This window comes from Hyperolius riggenbachi, chromosome 7, assembly GCF_040937935.1.
Source record: "Hyperolius riggenbachi isolate aHypRig1 chromosome 7, aHypRig1.pri, whole genome shotgun sequence".
NCBI lineage: Eukaryota > Metazoa > Chordata > Amphibia > Anura > Hyperoliidae > Hyperolius > Hyperolius riggenbachi.
Window position 1 is genome coordinate 16,446,347 of NC_090652.1, and position 17,040 is coordinate 16,463,386.

Sequence of the window (17,040 nt, forward strand, 5' to 3'; positions counted from 1 at the left end):
GGATAGGTGCAGCTAGTAATAGGTGGCCGCAGTATAGGTAGCCTTGGATAGGTGTAGCCAGTAATAGGTGGCCGCAGTATAAGTAGCCAGAGATAGGTGTAGCCAGTAATAGGTGGCCGCAGTATAGGTAGCCAGGGATAGTCATACCAGTATACCGCGGCAACCCTAGGGCGCATCTGCTTTGTTAACTTGGGGAGGAAGACTACTCGATGCACCTGGCTTTTGAAACCCTTCAGCACATTATATGGCCTGAGGAAACGCGTTGCCTGTGCTTATTTGAAATTCATTATATATATATATATATGAATTTGTCGTTATTGAGGTAAGTCACCTCCCCTTTTATTTGTTTTGAACTCAGTTTTATCTTCTCCTGGGTGCCTCTTAATGCCTTTATGATGGCTTCCCAAGTCTTCCAGATATTAGTCATCCACCAGACCAGTCACCAGTCACACCACCCCTTGAGCTCCATTGCTATGGTATCAATGGCTGGAGTGACATGTGGTGAGATGTCTGAATTCTATACCCATGTAAGGGTGAATGTTTAGTGATATGAAGGGTGTGAGCAGGAATCCAGGCGCATGCATCTCTATGGAGAGAGCTTGCAGGGAGTAGTAGTTTTATTGTTAGGGTAGTCTGCCTTTATTCCTGAGAATGATACAACGTATCTATGTGGGGGGGGGGGGCAGTTTACATAATTGCCCCTTAGGGAGGGAGACATAGAGAATAATATAATCTGTGAATAGTGCAGAGCTGTGATTGGCTGATCTTGTATGCCATGGAATACTGAGCCCATAAGATCCTCGTGGAGCAGCTCCCACCTCCAGCTGGTGCCTCACACGTATGCACACTCTCTGTGTTACCTTATCTCTGGATTTCCCTCACTTCTTGTGCTGTCAGAGGTGTTTCATGTTTATCCCAGCTGTTATGGAAGGCAGGCCGGTATCTCTTCCCTGTGAAGGGGGACACTTTCCCAGATAGCTTTTCCCAGCAGCTGTTCATAGCAACATTCAGGAATGCCTGCAGCTAACATGTTGTATGATGGAGTTGTCGTGATTAGTGGAGATCTCAGGGAGCAGGTTCTTTCCATTTTCAGCAGATGAGACAGGTGCACCATATGACTGTATCCATTGTATATCTGATGAGAAGAAGCCAGTGTGCAGTCAGGAGCCACTGTTGTTGGGTGGCCCACAGTGGGGTGAGGTTGGAGTGTACATAAAAATGATGGTGGGGTCACAGCTAGGTGGGTGGAGCCAGGTAACAAGGGGCATGACTGGTAGGACAGGCATAGAAGATGGAGGCTGCAGAGTGGTTGGGAGGTCTCCCCTGCTTCTGTCCTGGTACTGGCACTGTCCCAGCTGGGAGATTTTTTGCTATGGCTCTTGGATGGTTTGGGGTTAGTAGGTGATGGACAGGTAGGGTCAGGATATGGAGCTGCAGTTCCATCTGCCCAGTTCATCAGCTGCCAGAGCCATAAGTAATGATAATTCATAGCTAATTAGCTGCAGGCCTCAGCTTATATCTTCCTGTATCTCCAGCTGTTCCCTCTTCACATCCTCATTCATCTACCGCTGCTGGCACTGCTGTAACCTCCCAGGAATGTGTGCATGGAGAGGAGGAGAGAAGCACCAGATGATGAGCAAGGCGCACTGGGAGGGAGGACTGGTGCTGAATGTGCAGATACCACAGCTTATGGGATATTATCACCCCTAGCAAATTATGTTCTTTTCTGTGCTCTGATTATTATTATTACTAATATCTTACAGCTATAATTTGTTATCCATTTCAGAACTAAGATCTGAGCTTAAAGAGCAAATGACATATGTGAGGAGTGATCAGCAGTCTATGGAGGAGGGTGACATTATGAGTACAATTAAAGAGGAAGAAGAAGAGACCTATGTGATGAGTGATCAACAATCTATGGAGGACGGTGCCATGATGGTGACAATGAAAGAAGAAGGAGAGACCTATGTGAGGAGTGATCAGCAGTCTATGGAGGAGGGTGGCATGATGGGGACAATTAAAAAGGAAGAAGGAGACACCTATGTGAGGAGTGATCATCAATCTATGGAGGAGGGTGGCATAATGGAGACAATTAAGGAGGAAAAAGGAGAGACCTATGTGAGGAGTGATCAGCAGTCTGCTGAGGAGAGTGGCATGATGGGGACAATTAAAAAGGAAGGAGACAAAACATATGTGAAGAGTGATCGGCAGTCTATGGAGGAGAGTGACGTGATAAGGACAAGTGAAGAGGACATTATTACTGGGATGAGCATTGGTGAGTGATAAATGTATCTTATTTTAATGTCCAGTGCATATAAGCTGTGTGCTCTACATCTTGTCAGTATACAGGAGTCAAGTCTGAGGATGCTTCATAGCTCAAAGCTTACCCCTTGTCTTCTAAATTAGCTAATAAATGGTATCATCCCGATTCAAAACATCTTGCTTTCACTAGTGCAATAAGCTAACTCTCTAACTTAGTCACTAAACTATCAATCACAGGTTCAGTGAGTCTCAAATGAGCACAAATCTATCACAAAATACAAACACACAGCACTGCTCTCCCCAGCACAACCTCTCAAACAGCACTGAGTAACAGCAAGGAGTTAATCCAAGATGGCATCCGCCTTATATAGGGAAGGGTGTGCCCAGAGCTCCGCTCATTCCTATTGGTTGGTAGACATTCTGATAAAAAAATGCACTTCTGTAATGGACTCGAAGTTGTAATTACAGCTGATTACACTCGTAGTCAGAATTTGTAACCGCAATGGATTACGGATTATGACTACGGTGCTGTAGGCCGCAATTACGACTTGTCATTAGTTATCCATAAATTACAGGTCGTTACGCCCAACACTACATGGGACAGAAGAGGGGGCAGAAGGGAGTTAGACTGGCCTCCCCTTGACTCCCTGTGGGCCGTACCGCCAACAACAGGCCTTCAGGGATTACCACGTTAGTACACGGTAATCCCTGCCTGGCAGACGACCAAGCAGGAAGTGACACTCACTTCCTGTTGGTGAAGCAATCACGTGCTCAGAAGCACATTGCTTAAATACGCTTCCACGCATGCACAGCACGTCAAAATGTGGCGGCCAGTTTAAAAACACGTGCGTCTCCATAGACTTACATGACTTCCGGTCCGCCACAAGAGCCGCACAGTAACGTAGGTATGCACTTGCGTCGTGGACGCGACAAAAACGTCACTTCTATCGCATTGTGCCGCACCACATCGGTATGGAAGACCCCATAGACTAACATTGCCCTAGCGGTAGGCTGTGGTGGAAATGTGGCACTGCGCTGTGCCAGTGTGAATGGGCCCTCAGGCATCTGTAGTGAGGTGCACCCTGCCGCCGACTGCATGGTACAACAACCAGGACACACATTCCACTACATGCTGGTGGGGCTGGGATGGTAGTCCTGGTAACATAATGGAGGCTGGGGATCCACCATTGTGGCACCAAACAGCACATCAGCTGCCGGAAGGGGGCACATTCCACCAGCTGATAGGGCAGGAGCTGTTGGGCCAACAATTTTACCAGGAGCCCATTGTTGCGGATCACTGTTGGGTCAGTTGCAGCGAGAGGCCTCTTCCATGCAGTCATTTCGGGGAGAGAGGCCTAGCGCTGGGCGACAAACTGGGGGAGGAGACAGCTGATGAGGTCTGGATGCTGCTTCCAGCCTGGTGTGCAGAGGGGGTTGGCATGCAGTGGGACTGGGCAGGCTGCACATGATGCACAGAGTGATGGCTAGAGGAAGACGAGAGGGGCCTCTTGCTGCTGCTTCTCCTCCTGCTGCACTCTGTCCACTGCTGCCCTGTGGATTCTTTTTTATGAAGATAAAACAAATTTAGACTAAAATACAGAAACAAATCAAATTACAAACTAAAATTAAAAAAATAAAAAGTGAAATAAAAAGAAAATAAAAAAATAATTCAAATAAATGAAATGGAGAATAAAAATTAGATAAAAAGAACATAGAAACTTTCTAATCAAATAAAATTCAAATCAAAATATATTTAAAAAAATTAAAGTATATCAAATTTGAAATAAAAGGTCTAATATGCAGCACAATTATGAAACAACTTTTGTTGTGAAACAAGTTGAACAACCAAAAAAAAAGTTGCTTGCTATTGTTCAAAGAACTGATAAGACTGTCCAATTGTTGTGCTGGATCCACACCATCTGAGGGAGGGGCTTAACGCTCACTCACGATCACTGACTACACTCTAAAACAAACTTATCTCTCTTATGCTGGGCACACACAATCCGTTTCTGCGGCTCGATTAGCCGCCGGATCGACTCCCGTGCATCCCCGCGCACGCCTGGATCGATTCCCGCTCATTGCTTCTCTTATCTTCCGCTTGTTTTCTGCTATTGTCCGCCCGCGGGTATCGAGCACGGAATCGATCTGGCGGGTAATCGGACACGTCGGATATTATCAGCGGCTCGATTGATAACAAAAAACTACCCGTGTATGCCCAGCATTACACACTACAGCTAATCTTCTCACTCACTAGTGACTCACTACACCAGGGTCGGATTTAAATCCAGGCCACATAGGTCATGGCCTAGGGTGACACAGGAGCAAAGGCAGTTGGGCAGTGGGCTGTTAATGTGCAGTTAGCAATTGAATTTTCAGTTGCAAGCTTGCAGTGCAGGGAGAGATTGGGTGAGCGCCTGACTGCAGAACTCTCCTGCTGTTGCCCGTGGCTGGCTGTGTAGTGTGTTTGGCTGCTTGCCAGACCTGGTCTGTGGCTGCCCGCCCTGCTTCATTGTTTCACTACTTCACAATAGCTGCAGGCAACCGGAACTGGCTGGTCTTGTGGGCAGAGAGTCACTCGCCAGATGTTTCCCACCTCCCTCCCCCATATAGCAGCACTGCCAGTCACTCACCTCTCCACTCTCCGGCAACGCCAAAGCCTCCTTTTCCCTTCCTCCGTCATCAGCTGCCGCTGTGCATCTCTTTCTGTAGCTGGTGTTTCCTATCGTATTTCACCAGTAATGTGCCAACAAGCCACGTGAGCGATGCTGGCTGCAGAAAGAGATGCACAGTGGCGACTAATGATGGGAATGAGTGGAAGAGGAAGCTTCAGTGCTGGAGGCAGGAGGAGAGGTGAGTGACTGGTGGTGCTCCTGTGGTGGTAGCTGTTGTGTAATGAGGATGCGACTAGCAGGCTACCTAAGCTTTTATGGGGAGGGGAAACATCTGGCCATCTACAATACAAGGAGGGGGGGGGGGGAGGGACTTCCAGCCATCTATACTACAAGGGAGTGGGGTGCATCTGGCTACCTGTGCTGCAAGTGGGGGAGCGTCTTGTTTCCTGTTTTGCTGTGGGACAGAGGGAGCAGTTGACTAACTATACTGAAGAGGGGGGTTATCTGCCTTCCAATACTGAAGAGGAGGGGGGTGGGGATGTTGGAGGATATGCTGTTGGTCAGGGGGCGGCTGGTGACAGTACAGATCCTGCCCTGCACTACACTACAATCTGTCTCTGCTCTCTATCACACTACAGCACACCCTCTCTCACTGTCACTAGGCCTCTCTAGACTCACATCTGACTTTCTGCTCTATCACACTAACTTCAGCAAACTCCTCCTTCTCACTCGCTAGTGCACTACAATCTGTCTGTCTACTCACTCCTCACTCACTCACTATCTCACAACTCACCAGATTCAGTCACACAACCCAATCCACACACAACTGATTCTCTGCAGCACAATGCAGCGCACTGTCTCCCTCAATATCCTCCTCCTCACTGAGCACACAAAATGGCTGATAGTCTCACCTCTCTTATATACAAGAGGGGTGGGATAGCCTGTGATAGGTAGCTAGGATCTGGTTGCTAGGGCCTATAATTGGCCCGGATTGGTAGAGAATCCGATTGGCCGGTTAATTCTGCTATATTTAATGTAAGCTATAATTGTGGATGTACGCATAATCTGCACATTTCTGCATGTAATCCGCAGTACACTGATTGGCCTGAGATGACCGTGGTGTTCCTTTTTCCACAGTCATTTTTGGAAATTTTAGTCCAATCACACGACTGGGAAATACTCGGTAGTATTGGACCAATCAGAGAGTGCGGAGGCATCCCGCGGGGTTCCCATTTCCACAGAAATATTCTGCATTCTCTGATTGGTCCGATGCTTCTGAGCTCAGTGATTGGCTGACATTTCTGAGTTGCTGTAATGCGGCATTCTGACATTGGGCTCTTTTCACAAAACTTTTCATACATGACTTATCACCTAATTTATAAAAATAACCTTTCAGCACATTTACAAGCAAAATAATCACTCAAAGTAAGTTGTTTCTGATGAACTTCATTTCAATATTACTTTTCTTACCTTAATTATATTATATTTTTGCTCTTTGGAAGCCTAAAAATGTAACATAAACGAGGTGGAAACAGGAAAACAGGTGAAAATCCTTTGTGAATTATGCCTATTGTTGCATTTACGTTTTGGAAATCGGCGTTCTGATGGAAATTTCAGACCATCCCCAGTCACAGTTTCCTTATTTGCTTAATTGGGAATAAAAGAGAGAAACATGTACATTACACGGGGCATATGAGTGACACGAGGACACAGCGGTAATAAGAATGTGGAAGTGACACCACATTGCTCTACAAACATAACACAGATCTCTTGCTATAAGTACATATAGGTCTGTTGTCACAGGAGTAACACATTGCTTCCACTGTCTCATCAAGCTCTACATTCACTGCTGCTCAATGTATGGCCAATGCTTTAGGTGTGGGAAGGGTCAGTGACATGCAAATAACTCTGACGTTTTCATGCAAGCCAAAGTTGTAGTCATGTGTTTGGCCGCCTGTAATAAGCTCCACTTTCTGCAGTTGTCAGTCAGGCTGATAACGTGTGATGGTCAGTGGCATGCCAATAACTCTGAGATGGTGCAAACTGTATGCTAATTTTATGTAAAGCTATGCAACTGCTGCATCTGGTCCATTTCCAGTCTGCACAATTTTTGCCTCAACTTGGAATTATCAGCAGCTCACTGACCATCCCTAATGATAATTGTTCCTCCCCTCAGAATTCTCTAACAAGAAGTGATGATGTTTTTCTATTTGCAGTGCAGAGTCCCGGCATCAGGAATCTCTCAGAGACTCGTCTCTCTGTATCCACAGACTGTACAGCGGATGATGATGTCACTGGACAAGAGTCTCCTGCAGATATCCTGGTTACCCCAAATATTCCCCCAGACCCCCCTCAACTATCTAACCCAGAGGGGCCTCATACCCAGCACCACTCTCCTTCTGCTGGAGGGTCTTATTCCTGTTCCCTATGTGGGAAATGTTTTGTGAAAAAATCAAGTCTAGGCGTACACAAGAGAACTCACACTGGTGAGATGCCATATTCATGCGCTGAGTGTGGGAAATGTTTTGTATGGAAATCAGACCTTATCAGTCATGAAAGAACTCACACTGGTGTGAAGCCCTATTCATGTGCTGAGTGTGGAAAATGGTTTGTACGGAAATCATACCTTGTCATCCATGAGAGATCTCACACTGGAGAGAAGCCCTATTCATGTGCTGAGTGTGGGAAATGGTTTGGACGGAAATCATGCCTTGTCATCCATGAGAGATCTCATACTGGTGAGAAACCATATTCATGTGCTGAGTGTGGGAAATGTTTTGTACAGAAATCAGACCTTGTCAGTCATGAAAGAACTTACACTGGTGAGAAGCCGTATTCATGTGCTGAGTGTGGGAAATGTTTTGTACAGAAATCAACTCATCTCAGACATGAGAGATCTCACACTGGAAAGAAGCCTTATTCCTGTGCTGAGTGTGGGAAATGTTTTGTACGGAAAACATGCCTTGTCATCCATGAGAGATCTCACACTGGAGAGAAGCCCTATTCATGTGCTGAGTGTGGGAAATGTTTTGCACACAAATCAAATCTTCTCAGTCATGAGAGATCTCACACAGATGATAAGTAAGAGTCAATGAAGCGTAACTTCACCTTTAGTGAACCTGAACTGGCCGCAGTATACTGCTCTCCATCTCCCCAAGAAAGCTGGAAGTAGGGAGGATGGAGAGTGGAGTGCAGCGGCCAATATCAGGCTTGTTCAGTTCCGCTTATCCCTCTCTCATCACTGGTGAGAAGCTCTATTACTGCACTGTGTGTGGGAAATGTTTTGGTTGTCAGTGTTATTTTCCAATGTTTCTTTTATTTCTTGCTAGACGCACCTGGCAGCATATTATAAAGAGGGGCTCTTTCATGCTACTCAGCGCATTTTTTTGTAAAGCAAGTCCCTGAACTGAGGTGACATGATGGGATAAACATGGGTACATATAGTACTAAGCCTAATTAGTAATTGCTTGTGTTCACTTTCTATTTATTACATTCCAAGTGTTAAAGAGAATCTGTACTCTAAAATTCTTACAATAAAAAGCATACCATTCTATTCATTATGTTCTCCTGGGCCCCTCTGTGCTGTTCCTGCCACTCCCTGCTGCAATCCTGGCTCGTAATTGCCAGTTTTAGGCAGTGTTTACAAACAAAAGACAAAAGCATGTGATAGGCTGTGTGAGTCACAGACTAAGCTTCTCTCAGAGACTGCAGGGGGCGTGGAGAGGGAGTGTATAGCTTCTGCCCATGACAGCAGAGCAGCAGATTCCTGTCTCAACAGGGAAAGCCGTCAGAAGAAAGAAGATTAGATTAGATAACAGAGCTAATACAGCCACTGTGCAACTAGGAAAGGCTGCAGTAATCCAGCGCACATTAGAACAGGTATAGGAACTTATAGGATAGAAGAAATAAGGCTGAAAAATTTGTTACAGAGTCTCTTTAAAGTAAATCTGTAATTTAAAGTAAAGCAAAAGTCTGATCCGTACCCCTCATCCTTTTCGCGACAATCAAGCCAGCGCTGTACCCTCTGGAGGGTCACAGCCAGGCTCCCCTCCATGCAGGCGGGCACACTGCGCGGGATGCCTTGTGCATGCACCCTCTGGAAGGTCACAGCCAGGCTCCCATCCATGCAGGCGGGCACACTGCGCTGGATGCCTTGTGCTTGAACGCTCTGGAAGGTCACAGCCGGGCTCCCATCCATGCAGGCGGGCACACTGTGCGCGATGCCTTGTGCTTGCATCCTCTGGAAGGTCACAGCCGGGCTCACATCCATGCAGGTGGGCACACTGCGTGGGATGCCTTGTCATTGTACCCTCTGGAAGCTCACAGCCGGGCTCCTATCTATGCAGGCGGGCACAGTGCGTGGGATGCCTTGTGCTTGCACCCTCTGGAAGGTCACAGCTGGGCTCCCATCCATGCAGGTGGGCACACTGCGCGGGATGCCTTGTGCTTGCACCCTCTGGAAGGTCACAGCCGGGCTCCTGTCCATGCAGGTGGGCACACTGCGCGGGATGCCTTGTGCTTGCACCCTCTGGAAGGTCACAGCCGGGCTCCTGTCCATGCAGGCGGGCACACTGCGCGGGATGCCTTGTGCTTGCACTGTAGCACAGAGTCACTCGGCTTCAGGTTTATTTTAATAAACTTGGTGCTTTATTCTATGCTAATGAGGCAGGCTTATGAGTCATATCTTGTATATCCTGCCGTATGCAGCATGTGGGGTGCACGGGGCGCCCCCTACAGCTCAGAATTTCTGAGCATTTTAGGGGCCCGCAGTGGGCCACAGACAATACTTCAGTGGTTGCTAAGCATCTCATGAATTGCTATGCAGGATATGAACACATTTGCTTTCCAGGGAGTAGAGCGGGTGAAACGCTCAGTCTGAGGAGGAGATCTTCAGAGATGCCTCCTAAATATCATACTGGTAGTGATGGCCGAGCATCACATGTTTCCGTGAAAATTTGCGGACTGACCGAGCCTCATAGCCTTTAATGGGCAGGCGAACTTTTAAAACTTTCATGGCATCTCTGCAGCCACAAATTCTTTAAAACCAAGTGTGGGAAAACCCAGACAGTGGCATAACGGAGGAGGAGCAAGTGTGAAAGGAGGAGGAGCAGGGTACCACGGCTGTAAATAAAGACACCAAGATCAGGAAGTTCCGGACAGCAGTCGTGGAGCCCACATTCTGTCTAATGCACAACTGGGACAGGACAGTTTTCAACCCAGACACCTCAGGATTTTTTATTTTTTTTTACAACAGTATACAGCTATTGTAGTGACATAATAGCTAGTGGCGCATGGCAGCAGCGCATAACTCTGTGGACCCTGGCGGTGGGAACACAGACAGCAGGAGGATGGAAATCAGCGCAGCGTAATATGTTGGCGCTTTATAATTACAATAAATACATAAATAAATTCATAAATAAATACAGCAGCAGCAGGAGGAGGAGTGACGTGTGACAGCAGCAGGCATGTCACGGGCCATGGTACCAGCGTTAGTACCACAGCAACTAAAGAAAAACCAGGCCAAATTATCAGGACCCAGGGACTGAAGGTTGATGTCAAAGAATAATTCCCAGGCACTTCATGTCCTCCTCTCGCCGTCAACAGGTGCCAGGAACGTGCCTTCAATCCAGGCCTGGTTTATCTTAGGGAATGTGAGCCTGTCCACACCCTCTGTGGACAGACAAGAGTGCTTCTCGGTGACCATGCCACCGGCCGCACTGAAGCACCTCTCGGACAGCATGCTGGAAGGGAGGCAAGCCAATACTGCCAGGGCGTACTGTGCCAGCTCACTCCAGATGTGCAAGCGCTCCACCCAGTACTCCATAGGGTCCACAGGCTCCGCGCTGCTGGTGTCAAGCCCACTGAAGGACCCCATGTAGTCGGCCACCATCCGGGTCATGCGCTGGCTGTGACTTTGAGAGGAGGTGGCCGCTGCACGTACCTCCTCTGTCGGCTTCTCTACCGTCATGTAGAGCGCCTTAGTCAATGACAGCAGGTCTCCTGGGTGACTGACACTGCTGCTGGCCGCAGGCACCGGCCACTGTGCTGGCTGGACAGGGACAGAGGGGGTGGAAGGCTGGGGGAAGGCTTCCTCCAATCGCCGAACAAGGTTCTCCTGCAACTCCCTTGTTCGCTGCTCATGGTCTCTAGCTGTCAGAAACTGAGCCCACCTCCCCCTCAGCCGTGGGTCCAGGATCATGCTGATGCAGGCGTCCTCCCTCGCTTGCATCTGCTTGACCCTGGGGTCTGTGCGTAGGCAGAGCAGCATGTGCGCTGCCATGGGGAACAGGGTGGTCCGTCCAACAGAGACATCAGGGTCAGAGTCGTCGTCCTCCTCCTCCTCCTCTGGCCCCTGAGCCTCTTCATCCTCTATCCACCCTCGCACCACTGCTTCTGCGCTCCTCTGTTCCCCCTCAGCAGCAACGTCCAGCACCTCCAACTCCTCCTCCTCCAGGGACTCAAATACCTGCGCAGCAGTGGACTGCGCAGGCGGCTGCTGTTCCAGCTGCTTCAGGGCCTCCTCTCCCAAATCCACCAAATCGCCAAGTGCCCAGCAGACAAACAAAGGGCACGCACTGGCAGAGGGATGCCCGTTGTTTGCTGACCAGGTTGGTTCCCTGCAGGAAGGGAGCCAACACCCAGCAGACCTGCTGCATCTGCAACCACTGTGCGTTGGAGAGGAGCTGTAGTTTGGTGGTGCCGGCGAGAGTGCCCTCGATGATGTGGCAGTTGACAGCCCTCCTCTGCTCAACCAGCCGCTCCAGCATCGCCAGGGTGGAGTTCCAGCGAGTTGGCACATCGATGACAAGACAGTGTCGTGGCAGGCCCTCTCGCTGCTGGATCTCTGCCAGGTTTGCTGCGGCAGCAGATGAGCGGCGGAAAGTGCGCACAATTTTCCGCGCCGATTCCAACAGCTCCTCCATCCCCTGGTAGGTGCGCAGGAACTTCTGCACAACCAGGTTGAGGATGTGGGCCAAGCAGGGGACGTGGGTCAAGTGTCCCCTGCTGATGGCAGCCAGCAGGCTGGCGGCATTGTCGGACACCACCAATCCGACTCGCAGGCCTCTGGGGGTCAGCCACGTCTTCTCCTGCTCCCTCAGGTAGTGGAGCACGTTGCCTGCCGTCAAGCTGTTCTTCCCCAGGCTTTTCATCTCCAGCAGTGCTCGGCAGTGGCGGGCCTTCACGCTGCTGTTCAGATGGGATCGCCTGGCGGCGGGAGCTGCTGCTTCTCCCCTGACCCCACACGGTGGCACCACATAGTGGGTGACTGGTGCCGCTGATGTGCCCGAGGGTGGACCTGCTGCTTCCTCGCTCGGGCTTTCCACCAGCCTGACCCAGTGGGCCGTAAAGGACAGATAGCAGTCTGTCCCAAAACGGCTGCTCCATGAATCCGACGTGGGGACGTGGATCTGCGCCCTCATGGCATGATCGAGTGCGCGGACCACATTCGCCATGGCAAAGCAGTGCAGTGCTGGGATCGCTGTGCGGGAGAAGTAGTGGCGGCTGGGGACTCGACACTCCGGGATCCCAAACTGCAGCAGCGCTCTCATGTCACTCCCCTCCAGCACAAAGGAATATGGCAGGAGCTGGGAGCACATGGCCCGGGCAAGCAACCCGTTCAGCACCCGGATGCGCCTGTGGGCGGGAGGCAGCACCTTTGTCACACCGGGGAATGACTCGCTGAGCAGGGTCTGGCGGTGTTTGCCTGCACGGGAGGATGAGGAGGCCACTCATTTCCACCACAGCCTGCACCTCAATCTCCACAATGGGCCGGGGGCGACGACCCGTCTCAAAGATGAGCGCAACGCGCTGCTGTTGCACCTCTGCCCCCTCCTCCACAACTCTACGGTCAGTGGCTGGCAGCGGACCAATCACAGACCTGCTGCTGCTGGCAGTGGCTGCTGCAATGGCGCTGCCTCTCCTGGTGGTGCCTCGCCCTCTACCTCTGCCAGTCATTGTGCAATAATATACAAATACAGTAAAAAAAAATGTAGAAAAGGGCGGGAAAGGGTGTAAACTTTAATAAAGTCTGGGTTGGTGGTGACTGGTGTTGAGTGACAACAAAAAATGATTTTTTTTTTTAATTTATATAGTAGTATTAAATAGTAGTAGTATTAAATAGTAGTAGTACTACTAACAGCAGTAGTGTAGTCTACAGTACTAACTAACTCGTGTGACGGACAGTGACAATTAAAGTCAGTCACACACGGTCAGACGCAATCAATAGGGTCGGCAGATGAGTCGCAGGTCACAACGGATGCTGGCCTGGGAAGTAACTTTTATTTATTACACAGTACAGAAGCTAATAAAATCACAGACTAACAGTAGAAAAAATTAACTGAACGGGTAGTAGTAGTAGTACGCAGGTAACTAATAAATCCCTAGTGTACTACACAATAAGTAAGTCGTGTGCCAGACAGTGGGTGACAATTAAAGTCGGTCACACGCGGTCGGAGGCAATCAATCAATAGGGTCGGGCAGATGACAGTCACAGGTCACAACGGATGCTGGCCTGTGATGTAACTTTTATTTATTACACAGTACAGAAGCTAATAAACTCACAGACTAACAGTAGAAATTAACTGAACGAGTATAGTAGTACACAGGTAACTAATAAATACCTAGTGTACTACACAATAACTAAGTCGTGCGGCAGACAGTGACAATTAAAGTCGGTCACACACGGTCAGACGCAATCAATCAATAGGGTCAGGCAGATGACTGTCTGTCACAGATCACAACAGATGCTGGCCTGTGGCCTGTACACAGTCAGTAACTAACTATTAACTAACACAGTACTGAAGCTAATAAACTAACAGACTACAGCAGTACAAATTAACTAAACTAGTACACAACTAACTATAATCCCTAACCTACCTAAGCTAGTAGTAGGCTAAGGCTACCTAGGCTAGCAGGCCTAGCCTGCACACAGACTAACACTAGCCTAGCACAGTGTACACTATACATTAGCTGACTAAGAACAATCAAATTACTATCTAACTATTGACCCCCTTGCCGTTCCAATTCTGGAGGCAAGAGGGCAGCGCAGCACTTTTTTTTTATTTTTTATTTTTTTAAATCATGTAGCAAGCCCAGGGCTCGCTACATGATAGCCGCTGAGTAGCGGCAGCTCTGCAGCCACTCCGATCGCTTCTGGCGATCGGAGTAAGCAGGAAATCCCGTTCAGAACTGGATTTCCTGCTGGGCTTCCCCGGTCGCCATGGCGACGGGGCAGGATGACGTCACCGACGTCATGGACGTCGGGACGTCATAGGGAATCCCGATCCACCCCTCAGCGCTGCCTGGCCCTGATTGGCCAGGCTGCGCAAAGGTCTGGGGGGGGGAGAGGCGGCTCGCCACGGCGGGTAGCGGCGGCGATCGCGTACTACACGCAGCTAGCAAAGTGCTAGCTGTGTGTAGGAAAAAAAAATTATGCAAATCGGCCCAGCGGGGCCTGAGAAATCCTCCTGCGCAGGTTACCCCGAGCTGAGCTAGGGAAAACCGGCAAGGTGGTTAAAGAGTACAATCAATGTGTTTAGGAGGTGATTAGGAAGCAAAACGCTAGGTTTAGCACAAGAAGCACTTGCTCAGAGACACGCCGCAGCACTGGAGATACTCTCAGTACCACTCAGTCACACAGCAAGGATGGGCTCCGCAACATGGCCGCCGCCTTATATAGAGGAGGGGAGGGCCAGGCTCCCCTCCTCTAATTGGTTGCTAGGGTTGCTAGGGCCTCAGCTGGAGGACTTCTGATTGGCCCAATGACGTCATCCCCGAATCCGAACCCACCGTGTCATCCTGCCGAATTCGAGTGCGCATATTCAGGAACCTTCGCATTCGGAGTCGGCATGATGCGGAACATTCGGGTTCAGCTTCGACTTCGCAAACCTGAAAATCCACCCGAATTTTCGGGTAAATTCGCATTCAGGAGTCCTGGAGAGCAACCCTGCTGATATCCCTATTTTCCACTGGGGGGGCCCTAGGTACATTGGAGCCTGCTCCATCGGGACCTCGGGGTTTGGGGAACCTTCTCCGCCTCCTCCCATTGCCCCTATGCTTCCATCTATAAGCTGCCCCATTCACATAGTCCTGCCGATCCCTAGCCAATTTCTTTTGTTTACCATCTACTATGACCTGTTCAAAATTCGTCATGTCTTTCTTTAATTGAGTAAGAAAAGGTTTAATGACAGTGTTCTTATCAAAGGCTTGCATTGCAGTTTCTAAATCTTTCAACTCCTTCCTCTTTTTAATCAACAATTTCTCATCATGGTCAATCAGCATATCGATAATTATGACTGAACATTTACCCAGGCCCTCTTCCCAGGTTGCTTTAAAGTCGTCCATTACTTCCCATGTAGGAAAGATCTGGACTCTTAAAGAGAATCTGTATTGTTAAAATCGCACAAAAGTAAACATACCAGTGCGTTAGGGGACATCTCCTATTCCCCTCTGTCACAATTTTGCCGCACCCCGCCGCGGTTAAAAACAGTTTTTAAAAGTTTGTTTATAAACAAACAAAATGGCCACCAAAACAGGAAGTAGGTTGATGGTACAGTATGTCCACACATAGAAAATACATTCATACACAAGCAGGCTGTATACAGCCTTCCTTTTGAATCTCAAGAGATCATTTGTGTGTTTCTTTCCCGCTGCAGCTATCACCCACTGACAGGCTGTTTCTTCCTGCAGAGTGCAGACAGCTCTACCCGTCTGTAATTCCTCAGTATGTGAAAGCCCAGCCAGCTCAGAGGACGATTTATCCAGCTTGTAAAAGATAATAGAGCAGAGAGAAGCTGCCCTAATTTAAATAACACACAGGCAGTGTGCAGAGAGGGGCCTGGAGGGGGGAGATGCATCACAGAACCACAACACTGAAGAACTTGGCAGCCTTCCAGACACAGGGCGGCAAGTCCGACAGGGGAAAGATAAGCTGATTTATTACAGATTAAAATGTGGGTGGCAGTGGTGGACTTGCCTACCCCCAATGAGAAAAGGACCACTTTATATGGTTGACAATATAAATTTAAATTTAGTACGGACTGCTGCTGGTTGCTCCTACTTGTATGTATTTTGCCTGAGGAAGCGGGCTTGTGTCCCGTGAAACGCGTTGCAAATTGATTATTGTCTTGGAGTATCAAATTGATTAAATTTAAATTTATATTGTCAACCATATAAAGTGGTCCTTTTCTCATTGGGGGTAGGCAAGTCCACCACTGCCACCCACATTTTAATTTGTTTTAATTCGGAATCATTTTTACTCTATTGGCGCCTCTGTTCCTCTTATTACGCAATATCCACCTGGTGGATGGGTGTGGACACCCTCTTTTCTTCTTCTACGCAGAGAGCGACTTTTAACCTGAGCAGGGACAGGTCTAATCTTCCCGTCTGTGATACAAGTGGTTGCCTAACCCGGCAACCTACAATTGTGAGTATAATTTTACCGTTATTTCTCACTACGTTCATACCAACAATAATACACTATCGGGGGCTCTCGATTTTCCCTTTCTCTCCTTTCTCACTGATTTATTACAGAGATGGTGATAGTAGAAAGTGCTGCAGTAAGCCAGAGCACATTAGTATAGGTTTTGGAACTTGTAGAATGGTAAAAAACAGGATGAAATTTTTGGTACCGAGTCTCTTTAAAGAGACTCCGTAACAAAAATTGCATCCTGTTTTTTATCATCCTACAAGTTCAAAAAGCTATTCTAATGTGTTCTGGCTTACTGCAGCACTTTATACTATCACTGTCTCTGTAATAAATCAATGTATCTTTCCCATGTCAGACTTGTCAGCCTGTCTGGAAGGCTGCCAAGTTCTTCAGTGTTGTGGTTCTGCCATGAACTCCCCCTTCCAGGCCCCTCTATGCACACTGCCTGTGTGTTATTTAGGATTAGAGCAGCTTCTCTCTTCTCTCTTATCTTTTACAAGCTGGATAAATCGTCCTCTGAGCTGGCTGGGCTTTCACATACTGAAGAATTACAGACAAGGGCAAAGCTGTTTGCAGGAAGAAACGAGCAGCCTGAAACTTCAGTGCATGAGAACAGGGGGAAAGAAACACACAAATGATCTCTTGAGATTCAAAAGGAAGGCTGTATACAGCCTGCTTGTGTATGAATGTATTTTCTATGTGTGGACATACTGTACATCAACCTACTTCCTGTTTTGG

The 17,040-nt window shown here is 48.5% G+C and overlaps 1 protein-coding gene across 1 annotated transcript in view; it reads left to right on the forward strand.

Annotated features, from left to right (window-relative positions):
* The window catches only part of LOC137525346 (zinc finger protein 208-like), a 129,633-nt gene that overhangs the window by 22,767 nt on the left and 89,826 nt on the right, over window positions 1–17,040 (forward strand). The window contains exons 3-4 of the mRNA XM_068246401.1: window positions 1,787–2,275; window positions 7,091–7,930. Coding sequence (XP_068102502.1) covers window positions 1,787–2,275; window positions 7,091–7,930 — 1,329 coding nt within the window. The remainder of the gene's footprint in view (window positions 1–1,786; window positions 2,276–7,090; window positions 7,931–17,040) is intronic.